This window comes from Hyperolius riggenbachi, chromosome 8 (genome assembly GCF_040937935.1).
Source record: "Hyperolius riggenbachi isolate aHypRig1 chromosome 8, aHypRig1.pri, whole genome shotgun sequence".
In the NCBI taxonomy this organism is placed as follows: domain Eukaryota; kingdom Metazoa; phylum Chordata; class Amphibia; order Anura; family Hyperoliidae; genus Hyperolius; species Hyperolius riggenbachi.
In genome coordinates, this window is record NC_090653.1 from 92,684,877 (window position 1) to 92,699,874 (window position 14,998).

A 14,998-nucleotide genomic window follows, 5' to 3' on the forward strand; every position below is an offset into this window, starting at 1 on the left:
ATTATAATACTTCTGTATTGGACCAATCAGAGAATGCAGAATTTTCCTGCGGTAATCAGAATACCAGGGAAACTTTAGGCAATCACAAGAGTCTGAAAACTGTGTAGTATCCGAGTCTTGTAATTGGTCTAATCCAATTTCCATGGAAAAATTCTGGAATGGTTTAAAAAACAAAACATATCTATGTGTTGGCCCAGTCAAAGTCCAGATCTAAATCCAATCGAGAATCTGTGGCAAGATCTGAAAACTGCTGTTCACAAACACTGTTCAACTATTCTGACTGAGCTGGAGCTGTTTTGCAAAGAAGAATGGGCAAGGATTTCAGTCTCTAGATGTGCGAAGCTGGTAGAGACATACTCTAAAAGACTGGCAGCTGTAATTGCAGCAAAAGGTGGTTCTACAAAGTATTGACTCAGGGGGGCTGAATAATTATGCACACCCCACTTTGCAGTTATTTATTTGTAAAAAAATGTTTGAAATGATGTATGATTTTCGATCCACTTCTCACATGTACACTACTTTGTATTGGTCTTTCACGTGGAATTCCAATAAAATTGATGCATGTTTGTGGCAGTAATGTGACAAAATGTGGAAAACTTCAAGGGGGCCGAATACTTTTGCAACCCACTGTATGTTATCGTTTTAGAAGCTTGCAATGTTATAGTTTTTGTCATATCATTTTGTTTGCATGTGCAGACTTTACGTTATCAAGGATATTATCGTTTCTATGTGTAAAAGGGTGTTTCTACAGGGGGAGTGGTTAGGGTTAGGCACCACTAGGGGGAGTAGTTAGGATTAGGCACCACCCGGGGGGGCGGGCAGTTAGGGTTAGGCACCACCAGGGGGGTCGTTAGGGTTAGGCACCACCAGGGGAGTGATTAGTTTTAGGCACCACCAGGGGAGGTGTGCATGAAAAAAGGCGCCGTGAAAAAAGGGCCTGGCTGGATAACGAAATGGCGCCGGTGTATAACGAAAGCTGATAACGATAAACATAGTTGTCAAACTTGGTTAACAATAAATACCGTTGTTAAAACAGACAGGAAATAATAACAAAAAAATATTAACGTTAAAAATCGTTACATAATTTAACAATACAGCTTAACCCAACCCTACTGTGATGATTTGCTCAGCTGCCTGTGTAGGCAGGCAGCTTTTGACCATTGTGTAAGTTTGCATGCTGCAGGACTCTGGAAAGAAGAGCTTCTGTCAGTTTTGCAGCTTGTGCTTGCTGAGGAATTTGCATACGTTGTCATGCAAATTGCCTGGCCACATTCATTGGAGGTGTGTACTATAAGTACTATGTGTGTCCCACAATGCTTTGCTGTTCATAAGGAGTCTTCCTGTGAAACACTCTGGAGAGTGTCAGCCATGCTCTTGGTTTGAAGATCAGCTTAGAGTAATTCCTGGAAACTGTGCTAGGCAGATTCCATAGTGCAGTTAGGATTGTTTATCTGTTTGTTCTGTTGCTGTTGTCCTGTCCCAGCGGTGGTCGACAGGAAATGGTTCTGATCTCTGTTCTTGGAGTATAGCTGGTGCAGCGGTTGCTACCAGCTATCTCTTCTGTTCTGTCTCCTGGGATCGCGCTAGCCACTTTTCGCTAGCGCTGTGGATCCTTATGTTCTGTCTCCTGGGATCGCGCTAGCCACTTTCCGCTAGCGCTGTGGATCCTTCTGTTCTGTCTCCTGGGATCGCGCTAGCCACTTTCCGCTAGTGCTGTGGATCCTTCTGTTCTGCTACTCTGTACCTGGATCGCGCTGGCCACTTTTCGCTAGTGCTGTGGATCCTATCTCTCCCTTGTCCCTGTTTTCGTGTGTCTGTCTTGTCTGCTACGACCGCTTGCTGGAGGCTCGGTGAGGTAACCGTTAAGCAAGCGTTCGCGTCCTCTGTTTCATGTTTGTCTGTCGATGGTTAGTTAGGCGTGCTTGTCTCTATTGTGCTTATCACGTGGAGACCGCGCATAACCGCGTGCACTGTTGCGAATGAGTGCGGTGTTCGCGGTTAGCTAGCGTTTGTTATTTTCCGCATCTTCTCATTGTAATATTTGCTGTGCCTTTGCTACCGTCGTATTCTGTTCGGATCTGCCTTGTGTCACGTCTGGCGATCGCACCTCTCGTGATCGCGTTCGTATTTCATATCTGCTGTTGTGTGTGCGCAGTCGCGGGGTGGCGACTGGATTGGCGCACACACACTCTTGCGATTGCGTTCTGCGCTTCGTACAATTCCTGTCTGGCATTTGTGGAGGTACAGAGGATTGGTTCCTCTGCACTCCCCAGCGCCATCTGCCGACAGGAATTTCCCTCTACAGGTGCGTAGCACCTTTTGCTGGGTGCCTGCAAATGTATACGCTTGTGGAGGAAATCCGCCGTGTCAGCGCACGTCTGGTGCGCTGACCACGGAGACGATTCCACAATCGTTACACCTACTCTCACATAGAACACTCCCCTGGTGGTGCCTAACCCTAACCACCCCCCTGGTGGTGCCTAACCCTAACCACCCCCCCTGGTGTTGCCTAAAACTAACCGCCCCCTGGGCAGTGCCTAACCCTCACCACTCACCCTGGTGTTGCCTAACCCTAACCACTCCCTCTGCAGAAACACCCTTTTCCACATAGAAACGATAATATCCTTGATAACGTAAAATCTTAACATACAAACAAAATAATATGACAAAAACTACAACGTTGCAAGCTTCTAAAACGATAACATACTTCAAAAACTTTAATGTTCTAATGTTGTTAATTATATTTATCGCGGTGCCCTTTTTTAGCTGTATTAACGATAATTGCATTAAAGTCTATGGTGGCAGCCCTTTTTTCCTGCTACCCAGGGAAGGGTTCTGTGTGAGAGTAGGTAAGGGTTCTGTGTGAGAGTAGGGTTGGGTTAAGCTGTATTGTTGAATTACGTTACGATTTTTAACGTTAATATATTTTTGCTATCAACTCCTGTCTTTAAACTGTATTTATTATTAACCAATTTCATTAACATTGTCTATTGTTATTGAGATATCTGTATCCACCGGCGCCATTTCGTTATCCAGCCGGGCCCTTTTTTCCGCACGCCCTTTTTTCATGCTCGCGTTTTTTCACATGCCATTTTCTGCAGCGGTCAAGACTTTTTAGATTGCAACAAAATTTTCAAATGGGAATAACGCATATTTCATGTGGGAGAAGCAAAGTTCAGTCCAATTTTAAATTGCAGCAAAAACACAAAGGCAGAAAACAAATAAGAACGATGTGCGATTCTTGAGCAGGCCATTCAAATCAATGGCCAGTGCGGGGTGCGCATGATTCTGATAAGTAAATCAATGGCCAGTGCGGGGTGCGCATGATTCTGATAAGTAAATCAATGGCCAGTGCGGGGTGCGCATGATTCTGATAAGTAAATCAATGGCCAGTGCGGGGTGCGCATGATTCTGATAAGTAAATCAATGGCCAGTGCGGGGTGTGCATGATTCTGATAAGTAAATCAATGGCCAGTGCGGGGTGTGCATGATTCTGATAAGTAAATCAATGGCCAGTGCGGGGTGCGCATGATTCTGATAAGTAAATCAATGGCCAGTGCGGGGTGTGCATGATTCTGATAAGTAAATCAATGGCCAGTGCGGGGGGTGCGCATGATTCTGATAAGTAAATCAATGGCCAATCATATATGTAAAAAAAACGTAGGCACCCAAATTTACCTTCTTTCCCACAAATCATGGCTTTTATAATGGGTGCCTATGGCGGTGCCCTTTTTACCGCAAGGGCTCCTACGCCCTTTTTTCCTGTTTCGGGGTTAGTTATTATTATTATTGATTTATAAAGCACCAACATGTTCCGTGTTGACCTTTATCGTGGTTGTGAATATCTAAATGACACAACTGAATACGCTTAAAGGGGTTCTGTGGAGGGTTCAAAAAAACCAAAAATAACCTGACACTAACCTGGGGCTTCTATCGGCCCCCTGTAGCTGTCATGTCCCGCGCTGCCCTCCAACGCTCCGCCGTTCTCTGCCGCCGGTCCCGGTCTAATTATTCATCTAACTAGATTGTGGCTGCGCGGCCGTGGTCGCGCACGTGCTAGCTCCCACTCACGTCTCCGAGAGCTTACTGTGCAGGCGCAGTATGAGAACCTTGTAATGTGCGTGAGCATTAAACTCCTGGAGATGCGAGCGGGAGCGCGTATTATTCGCCTAGTTAGGCGAATAATTAGACCAGACCGGCTGCGGGGAACGGAGGATCGTAGGAGGACAGTGCAGGACGCCGATAGAAGCCCCAAGTTAGTGTTGTTGTTTTTTTTTCTATAGCCTTCACAGAACCCCTTTAAAGAATGCTAGTAGACACAAGACCTATGCTGTTGTATATCTGCCACTGCCAGTTCTATCACTGGTCAGATCGAAAAGGAGTAAAATGGTATGGAGCCCTAGGCTAGAAAGCAGTTTTTACCCAGTGCTGATGATCACCAGGCTTTTTTAATAAGATTTGTGGGAGATAGCCTCTGCCAGGCCCCTAGACTTTCTCCAGGCCCTAGGCAACTGCCTAGGTTTGCCTTGTGGATGATCCTACTCTGGGTCAGATACTTTCATTTATCCTTAGCTTTGCAACCTGTAGCTATTTAGCTTTTGTGGATGCGTACATACCAGAGAAATGGAGAGCAGTAAAAATTATATTATAAATTATCCACTAGGGGATTAATTGACTTTACAGGCAGACTTCCATGTAGACAGTGGATCTGATTCATCAAGTGGTACCAGTTGCCCAGAGTAACCCAAAAGAATTCATGTATCACTAAATAATGGCAATCATAATGGTCGCTCTTTGCACCTGTCTTGATAAATCAGCCCCTCTGCATCTTATGTTTGATCACAGTCAAAAGAATCAAACACCAGTTTAGCGTTCAAGAAATTCTGAACCTCTACAGCAGGACAGGATAAAAAATATCATGCATATTTATGTAAAGCTCTACATTGCCCAGTGTATTGTAAACTAGATTTTTGTGGTAAAGGAAATAAACAATACGGTCCTATATAATAATATATTTACTAGATTCAAATGAAGCAATGTACAGGTGGAGGGTGGGACTATTGCAAAACTTTCTGTGAACATCTCTCTTACTTGTTCTCACAGCTGTCATCCAGATCAGACCAGCAAATCAGATCTCGCTGTACGTTACTGCAATGCAGAAAAACACGTGTATTGGTATCAATGTCAAGAAGTGAGATAACAATCATATGTATGGTTGCACAGTGACATACCTCCCAACTTTTTGAGGAAAGTGGGACACCCCTCGTCACACATATCCAAAAGAATTCTGAATCAAAAGCTGAAGTTGTATCATTCAAACCCCAACGGCCCTATCTATTATCATAAATTTTTCTTCATTTTAACAGTTTTCAGTAAAAAAAAATACATATACTGTATCAACACAGATCTGTACATCAGTCCTGAAAGAGAACCCGAGGTGTGTTTAAAGAATGTTATCTTCATACAGAGGCTGGATCTGCCTATACAGCACAGCCTCTGTTGCTATCCCAAACCCCACTAAGATCCCCCTGCACTCTGCAATCCCTCATAAATCACAGCCGTGCTCTGAGGCTGTGTTTACATCTGTAGTGTCAGTCTCAGCTGCTCCCCCGCCTCCTGCATAGCTCCGGTCCCTGCCCCCGTCCCTTCCCTCCAATCAGCAGGGAGGGAAGGGATGCAGGCGGGGACCGGAGTTCTGCAGGAGGCGGGGAGAGCAGCAGACTGACACTATAGAGATAAACACAGCCAGCTCTGACAAGCTGTTTGTCAGCAGCGTGGCTGTGATTTATGAGGGATTGCAGAGTGCAGGGGGACCTTAGGGGGGTTTGGGATAGCAACAGAGGCTGGGCTGTATAGGCAGATCCAGCCTCTGTATGCAGATAATATTCTTCAAACCCACCTCGGGTTCTCTTGAAAGAGGGACAAAGGAAGGAAGTGGGACAGAGGGATTTAGTTCCCACAGAGGGACAGTTGGGGGCTATGCATTGCTAATGTCCTGCCACAAAATATGGTTTCTATCCATTTCAGTTTGGACAGTCATGAGGATGTTTGGTATTAGGCTTCTGAATAACTCTGACAGCCATAGAAATCCATATCAGTAGAAAAGCCTACATTTACTTAAAGCACATCTGAAGTGAGATGGAAATAGAGGCTGAAAAATGTATTTCCTTTTAAACAATGCAGATTGCCTGGCTGTCCTGCTAATCCTCTGCCTTTAATGCTTTTAGTCATAGACACTAAACAATCATTCAGATCAGGTATTTCTGAAAAAAAGTCTGATGGGATTAGTCACATGCTTGTTTCAGTTGTGTGATTCAGACACTACTGCAGCCAGGGAGATCCACAGGATGTCAGGCAACGGGTATAGTTTACAAGAATATAAAAATGGCACTTGAGGTGTACTTTAAGGCTACGTTCACATATTCAGCAAAGCAATCGTCCTGCGGCAGGAGAGCCTGGGGCAGAACAACAATCACACCACACCATGTCCCCATCCACATTACTCTGCGGCTTAGTGTGCTGACAGGGTAATATGCCTGCTGGAAGTACATCACTCGATAACTGTCGCTCTGTGCGCACACGCGCCACTACCCCTATTGCTTGTGCACACTTAATATGTCGCCATAGACTTGCATTGCTGAATAATCCTTGCAGTAGGCACAGATCATGTGGTAACCCACTGCAGAGATTGCGGTGGGCTTGCGCTACTTCCACTGTATCGCATCACATTGCAATACTATGTAAGTCGCCATAGACTTACATTGTCCTTGCAATGAGCTGCGGCGGGGGAAAGTACCGCAATGCGATGTGGTGCGTATAGTGTGAAAGTAGCCTAAATAAACTTTATGGTTTCATAGAAAACCTTTCACCAAATATGTAAAATTGAATTAAGGTTCACTTCCAGAAAAAAAATAATAATCTAGTTTTGGATAGAAATGTGCTTTCTTAAAACAGAAGGTATTTGCGATTATTCAGGTTGGAGTAATGCTCAATACCTTCTGTTTTAAAAGACCACTATCGCAAAAAAAAGTAGGCAGTTAAAATCTTACATAACTGACAGGTTTTGAGCCAGTCCATCTCCTCATGGGGGATTCTCAGGTTTTTTTTTTTTGTTTTCAACAGCATTTCCTGAACAGCAGTTTACCTGCCAAAATACCAGCCAGCCTCCCTATTCACTTTCACACTATTTTGTCAGTTAGACTTTGCAACTGCTGTTCAGAAAATGTGGTTAAAACAAAGAAAACCCTGAGAATCCCCCATGAGGGGGTGGACTGGCCCAAAACCTGGCGGTTCTGTCAGATTTTAACTGCCTACTTTTTTCGCGATAGTGGCCCTTTAAGAAGGAAAGTTTTTGTTTTGCATTGGGTTTCAAGGCTCTTAAAAAAGTGAAGAAGGGGGACTGGGGGCATGGGAGTACAGGTGGGAGTGGTATGTATGTGTTTGGTAGCTCCATAGCTTTGTACTTCATTGAACAATACAAAGCTAACAGAGGTGTTGGTTTGTCTTATATTTGGTAACGTTTCTGGTAATTTCTGACTAAATTACAAAAGTGTAGTAATTAGGTAGACCAAGCAAATAATTGTATTCCTGATCCGAATCACTGAGTATAAGGCCCGGGGTGCTAAATAATCTATTGATTTTTGCCACTGAAAACAGGAGAGATTTGAGCTTCATCAATTGCACCGTGCATGATTTTTATATACGTTGCCATTAACTGGCTACCATGGCGATTTGATTGTGGGCATTAGAAGAGCAGCTCAGGCTCTTTTACCTTGTGGTGTCTTTAGTCTTGGTTTCAGTCCGAGGTGCAGGTACCGGAGCAGTGCTGAGAAAAGACACAATACGACAATTATCCTTCAGTGAACACAAAGGACCAGTTTAAGACAAGTGCAAAGATAACTGGAGCAAACCTGGAGCTGTTGCTCACAGCAACCAATCGGGGTTTCATTTATTACATTTATAAAGTTTCTGACTGCTTGCTCTCAGCAACTGCACCACTTTTTCTTTAGTTTCCTTTGCATACATGTGTAATGCGCTATAAATTACTTTTCTTCTGTATTGTTGTTGCTGCTCGCTTACAGTAATGTGGTAGATCTCATATTCAAACACAGGGGAGGGGGGGGGGGTTGATTACAGCTGCCCAGCATCCCCCCTCAGACCAGGGCTGGTGCAGTGTCGGTGTCTGGGGACAGACACAAGTTGAGACACCAGAATATCTGCAGGCATCCTGTAGCTCACAGCACTGCCTCATTTCTTTCCCTGTTACAGTTGACTTTGGATGGAGCAGCAGCATGTGTACAGATCATGGAGCAGCAGCGTGTGTACAGAGCATGGAGCAGCAGCGTGTGTACAGAGCATGGAGCAGCAGCATGTGTACAGAGCATGGAGCAGCAGTGTGTGTGTACAGAGCATGGAGCAGCAGTGTGTGTAGAGAGCATGGAGCAGCAGTGTGTGTAGAGAGCATGGAGCAGCAGTGTGTGTAGAGAGCATGGAGCAGCAGCGTGTGTACAGAGCATGGAGCAGCAGCGTGTGTACAGAGCATGGAGCAGCAGCGTGTGTACAGAGCATGGAGCAGCAGCGTGTGTACAGAGCATGGAGCAGCAGTGTGTGTGTACAGAGCATGGAGCAGCAGCGTGTGTACAGAGGATGGAGCAGCAGCGTGTGTACAGAGCATGGAGCAGCAGTTTGTGTACAGAGCATGGAGCAGCAGTGTGTGTACAGAGCATGGAGCAGCAGCCGTGTGTACAGAGCATAGAGCAGCACCAGTGTGTGTGCAGAGCATGGAGCAGCAGCAGTGTATGTGCAGAGCATGGAGCAGCAGTGTGTGTACAGAGCATAGAGCAGCAGTGTGTGTACAAAGCATGGAGCAGCAGTGTGTACAGATCATGAAGCAGCAGCGTGTGTACAGAGCATGGAGCAGCAGCATGTGTACAGAGCATGGAGAAGCAGTGTGTGTACAAAGCATGGAGCAGCAGTGTGTACAGATCATAAAGCAGCAGCGTGTGTACAGAGCATGGTGCAGCAGCATGTGTACAGAGCATGGAGAAGCAGTGTGTGTACGGAGCATGGAGCAGCAGTGTGTGCACAGAGCATGGAGCAGCAGTGTGTGTACAGAGCATGGACAGCAGTGTGTACAGATCATGAAGCAGCAGCGTGTGTACAGAGCATGGAGCAGCAGCATGTGTACAGAGCATGGAGCAGCAATTTGTGTACAGAGCATGGATCAGCAGTGTGTGTACAGATCATGGAGCAGCAGCCGTGTGTGCAGAGCATACAACAGCAGCAGTGTGTGTGCAGAGCATGGAGCAGCACCATGTGTACAGAGGATGGAGCAGCAGCATGTGTAAAGATCGTGGAGCAGCAGCGTGTGTACAGGGCATGGAGCAGCAGTGTGTGTACAGAGCATGGAGCAGCAGCAGTGTATGTGCACAGCATGGAGCAGTAGCGTGTGTACAGAGCATGGAGCAGCAATATGTGTACAGAGCATGGAGCAGCAATGTGTGTACAGAGCATTAGAGCAGCAGTGTGTGTACAGAGCATGGAGCAGCAGCAGTGTGTGTGTACAGAGCATGGAGCAGCAGCAGTGTGTGTGTTCAGAGCATGGAGCAGCTCTGGGGAACTTAACAGAGCCAGGTATGAGCACAGCCCTGTGCCCTGCTGTACAAAAGCTTCACTTTCTCCTTCATTAGCAATGTCGGCTGTCCTCATTATTATCCATATCCAAATTGCTCCTGATCGATGGGAAATTGCATTATGTGTACCAGCATAAGAATCTGTACAACTATACTGGTCAGCCTCCCAACTTGAGACAGCTGTGCTAATGATTTAGGCTGCAATGTGAATTACAGCTATTGCAGCACTCATTGACTAACTTGGGCACTGGCAATTGTCAGGGCTCAAATTAGAAAAAAAACTAGGTAAATTGGCCGCCGGCAATAGCCGGTGCCCAAATTACGAGTTCCCCCAAGTTGCTAAAAATCAAAGGGGGAATAGCATTAATGCCATTAACGCCGCCCTGGACTTTAAGGAGGTGCAGGGTTAATCATCTTTCAGCTTCGCCCTGCACCAAAATTTGCACGTTGCGAGTTTAAATGTACGCTCCCTCCTTTGTTGCACACTATTTTGGCAGTTGGACTGAGCAACTACTATTCAGAAAGTGCTTTTGAAAGATAAAGAAAACCCTGAGAATTCCTCATGAGGAGATGGACTAGTCCAAAGCCTGTCGGATTTGTACAACCTACTATAGGTGACAGTGACATAGGAAAAAAGTAATTTATAGAACATTTTACTCTGGGAGAAACCTTCATTTTTTTTATGTGTGCATACACATATATGTATGGTTTTGTTTTTTTGTTTGTTTTGTTTTTCATGATAGTGGTCCTTTATGTTTTACAATGAAAACTAGAGGAGGAAGTTTACAAATTATTGCAATTGGTTGGAGATGCCAAATGATCAAGAAAGAAATCATAGGGAAAAAAAGACGTAATTAGGAAGTTCAGATTACTAAACCATGGCAAGAGTTGCCAAGGAAGAACTGGTACTTGTTGCCAGAGGTGGCCTGTCTAGAAGCATTGGAATTTAACATCTAGCTAATGGAAGAATACAGAGGGAAGCGCAGTGCTATCTATAGCCACAAGGATTTTTATATTTACGCTACGGAAGGGTGAAAGAGCAGAGAAAGGCTGATTGTGGAACAATATTTCCTTCCTGAATAAAGAAAAGGAACATCTGTGTTCCATCATCGCCTGTACTGTATTTAAAAACAGTTATATTAGGCTTAAAATAGTTGAACTTCAAGTAGAGCCTAGCTAGCCTTTCTTCTGCACACACTTCAAAGCCTTGGGATTTCACACTAATGGGAAAGCAGGGAGCAGCCACACTACAAAGGACTTACTTGAAACAGGATAGATTGTAAAGGAAAGCCACAATACAAGCTAATCATGAGTGCAGGCAGCAGAACATTGTCAATACAGTCTTTGCAGGTACTGAGGACCCATTCACACTTATATCACTGCTTGTGCTCACATCCAAACTGCACATAAGCACATCCAAAGGGACATAGGAAAACCTGTTGATTTTAATGGTGTCCATTCACACTAATGTGCTGTGTTGCTACATGGGAAATATGTCTTGGGATAGAACCAAGGGCGTTAAGCTATGTACAAATGCTGGATTAAACTCAGCTGGGGTGGCCGATAATGACCACCTCAAGCCAAAAACTAGCATGTGTCTGGGAGTCCCCCAAAGACATCCCCATACAGATCCTGCATGCTGGGTCTTCAAAGGGGTTCTTTAGTGGTGGTAAAAAAAAACAAAAAAAACGAACACTTACCTGGGGATCCTATCGGCCCCCTGCAGCTGACATGTCCCCCATGCAGCCGTCCTCCTACGATCCTCGGTTCCCCGCCGCCGGTCCCAGTCTAATATTCGTCTAAATAGATGAATAGTGCTCACTCCCGCACGCGTCATCGGGAGCTTACTGCGCAGGACAAAGTTTTCTTGTACTGCGCCTGCACAGTAAGCTCCCGATGACGCATGGGGGCGAGCACATGCGCGGTCACGGCTGCGCAGCAGCAGTCTAGTTAGACACATAATTAGACTTGGACCGGCGGTGGGGAACGGAGGACCATTGGAGGACGGTGTGGGACATGACTGCAGGGGGCCGATAGAAGCCCCAGGTAAGTGTCGGTTTTTGTTTTTTTAACACCACCAAACAACCCCTATAAGGACCACTGAAGCGAGAGGGGTATGGAGGCTGCCATATTTATTTCCTTGTTGCCTGGCAGACCTGCTTATCTTCTGGCATAAGTAGTGTCTGAATCAAAACCCTGGAACAAGCATATGGCTAATCCAGTAAAAGATGAGTCAGCTGAGGCAGAGTATTTCATCTGCAGCATGCTTGTTCACGGTCTATGGCCAAAAGTATTAGAGGGAGAGGATCAGCAGGACAGCCAGGCAACTGGTATTGTTTAAAAGGAAATAAATATGGCAGCCTCCATATTCCTCTCACCCCGGGTTCCCTTTAGTGATATCTGAGTCCAGAACGACCCTGAATGCATTGATTTCATACACACCCTGCCCACTGGAAGCATACTAAAAAGTACATGAGGCTTTTTGAGGGGTCTACATACTATACAAATAAAAACAATGTGAATGAAAAACATGTTTTTATTATAAATCCTTTAAAAGATATTTCAGAAGTTCCTCAGAATAAAGGTGTATCTACAATAATAATAACATATTTAATAGGTTAGACATTTTGTGGCACAAGGAGACAGCACAAGTATGAGCTGAGAGTATTGGATATTGTGCTCCTCTCTGTGTGGATCAGGATTAGCAAGCTTTCTCTTTTTTATATACTTTTTTTTAAGTATCTATAATAGAATTTTATGTTTTAATTTACATCATTCTTTTGTCCTTTTTTAGTATGTAAATTCCTTTAATAAAAAACCCCATTGTACTTTTGGGAGACAGCCTCAGTTCACTCATCAACCATCCTTGCTTTGTAAGTCAGTTGGGGTGTAGAGTCCACAGTGCACCGAGTCCTCACAAGATAATTTGTGCATCATGGAAATAAAACTGTGCTCTATATATTGGCACAGTAGTTGACCTCTCCCCTCTCAAGTCAATTGATCAGTGCACTATAAGCAGTGGCGTAGCTAAGGATCTTTGGGTCCTAAGCATTTTTGATATATATGATACAACAAAACCTGCCAAGGACATTCACGGTATGAGAGGTGTAAGCAGACGTGGGGGACAGTTTAATGATCACTACTATTCAAAGAATAGATAGAACATCATAACAAGCTTAGCACCATTGAAGAGCTAATACTGCCTGTGATTTAGGGAGGTCCTCTAATGGATCCCTCTGGTCCAAGGTCCCCAGTGTGGTTGCAATCTCTGCATTCCCTATTGCTACACTGCTATTTTTCCAACGACCAACGATTTTGTGAGTGACGAGCGATGTGGGTACAGGTGTGCAATTCCGCAAACAATGTTTGGCGATGTGCCGCGATAACCAATGTCACGGCAGGTCAGATCTTTAAGATCCCCAAAAACTCTGCGCAAAGTACCACGATCATTTGACTTCTCGTTCGCGCCTGTCATGTGCCATCATTTGTACCCGCCTGCAGGAGGATTGATCGGGAAGCGCTTGTCGTCGAGGGATGTTGCTGCGATACATCTTCATGGTTGTCAGGTGAGTATTCAGCTTAAAGATGACCTCCAGAGTAAATACTAAAGACAGAGGTGCCTGGCTCTTCTACTAACCACATATGCTATTGCTCCGTTGTTATTGCCTGATGAAGCGGGATCAAACCTGCGGAACGCGTAGCATATTTGAAGTTCATAAATAAAATATATTAACTGTCTTTACTACAGTCATTGTGTGTCTACTTGGAGGAGGTAAGTCCACCACTACCTCCTCTATTTACCAAGAATTTGGTTTTTAAGCTCATTTAGCTTCCTTTTATCCTTTTGGCACCTCTGTTCTCCTGCATAATATTGAGTCCACCCTGGGTGGAGGGTTGAACCCCTTTTTTCTCATCTACAGAGAGCGACTTCTTATTCCTGAGTGGGGTCAGGAAAATCTCCCCACCTGCCTTTACAGTGGTTGCCTAATGGTAACCCTGGTTTGTGAGTATTAATATTTTACTCTATCTAGTAACCATTTACCGGTACATATTACACTATTGGGGCTCTTGGTGTTCCTTGGTTTTTTTTTTTCACTTTTAAGCTTTATTAAGCGAGAATAATCACATAACATGCAAAGATAACAAAGCATATATGTAGATGTACATTGAGATATCATAATTTCAAGGTGCATTAAATCTTAATATGCAGTATATTGTCATCAAGTATCAAGAGAAAGATAGCATGAGATAAAGCTTTAACACATTTAGTCAGAGAGACCAAATCTCAAGCTGCGGGTGTAGTTTAAGATTTTTGCATCACAGATTTATAGTCAGAGGAGTCTCGAAAGTCGTACCACAGGGCCCATGTTTTAGTGTACGAGTCTACCCTGTCTTGGGCTGTGAGAACTATCTCCTCCATATCAGTTATACGATTAACTCTGTCCCACCATTGAACGATAGACGGGGGGCTCTCCAATTTCCACAAGCCGGGAATTGTGGCTTTAGCTGCGTTAATTAGGTGTATGAGTACACACTTTTTATAAGATTTAAAGGAAAAAGGAATTTCGTGAAGTAGATATGTCTCTGGGGTAAAAGGGATGTCTATGGAGGAGATTTTCCTCGCCCAAGAGTGAACTTGTTGCCAATAGTTTAATATTTTAGGGCAAGTCCAAAAGATATGTAAGAGGTCCCCTCCCGCATTCCCGCATCTCCAGCATTTGTCGTTGTCGGATAAGCCCATGCCTTTAAGCTTGGCAGGAGTATTGTACCAGTGGGAGATGAGTTTGTAGTTTAGTTCTTGGGTGTTAATATTAATTGTGCCTTTGTGTGAGTTCGTCAGGATGTGGTCCCATTGCTCCTCAGTGAGTTTTTTCCCTAGAGCTATATCCCACTTTTCTTGGTAAGGGAGTTTTTCAGGGGCTTTTAGATATATAAGAGCTTTATACATCCATGACACAGAGTGGCGATGGGAGAGATTAGAGGATGCTTTAATTTCAAAGTCCGTCAGTTTCCTTGAAAGATCACATTTTTTTGAGGTGGAATTAATGAGGCTTTTTAGTTGCAGGTAGGCCCACTGAGGGCAAGTCGCTCCTTCTTCAAAAATTGTCAAGTCCTTAATGGGGATAGGAATGCCCCTCCTGGACACATCTCTGAGCCTGATATCTTTGGATTTCAGTCCTTTTAAAAAGGATTTTTCTAGGCCTGGTGGGAATTCAGGGTTGTCAATAATCGGGGTTAAGGGGCCTGGTAGGGTGGAAAAACTGCCTTTGGTGGTAAATTGGTTAAAAGTTTTTATGGTGGCTAGAATCAGGGGGTTCGCTTTAGTAAGGTCAGGTAGGCAGGATTTAGGTAGCCAGGGGATCTTA

The 14,998-nt window shown here is 44.5% G+C and overlaps 1 protein-coding gene across 3 annotated transcripts in view; it reads right to left on the reverse strand.

Annotated features, from left to right (window-relative positions):
• ZNF185 (zinc finger protein 185 with LIM domain) overlaps positions 1–14,998 on the reverse strand; it is a 239,807-nt gene that overhangs the window by 68,403 nt on the left and 156,406 nt on the right. For all 3 annotated transcript variants that reach the window (XM_068250904.1, XM_068250902.1, XM_068250901.1), the window contains 2 exons: positions 7,772–7,825; positions 5,092–5,148 (listed from right to left, as the gene is read on the reverse strand). In XM_068250904.1, coding sequence (XP_068107005.1) covers positions 5,092–5,148; positions 7,772–7,825 — 111 coding nt within the window. The remainder of the gene's footprint in view (positions 1–5,091; positions 5,149–7,771; positions 7,826–14,998) is intronic.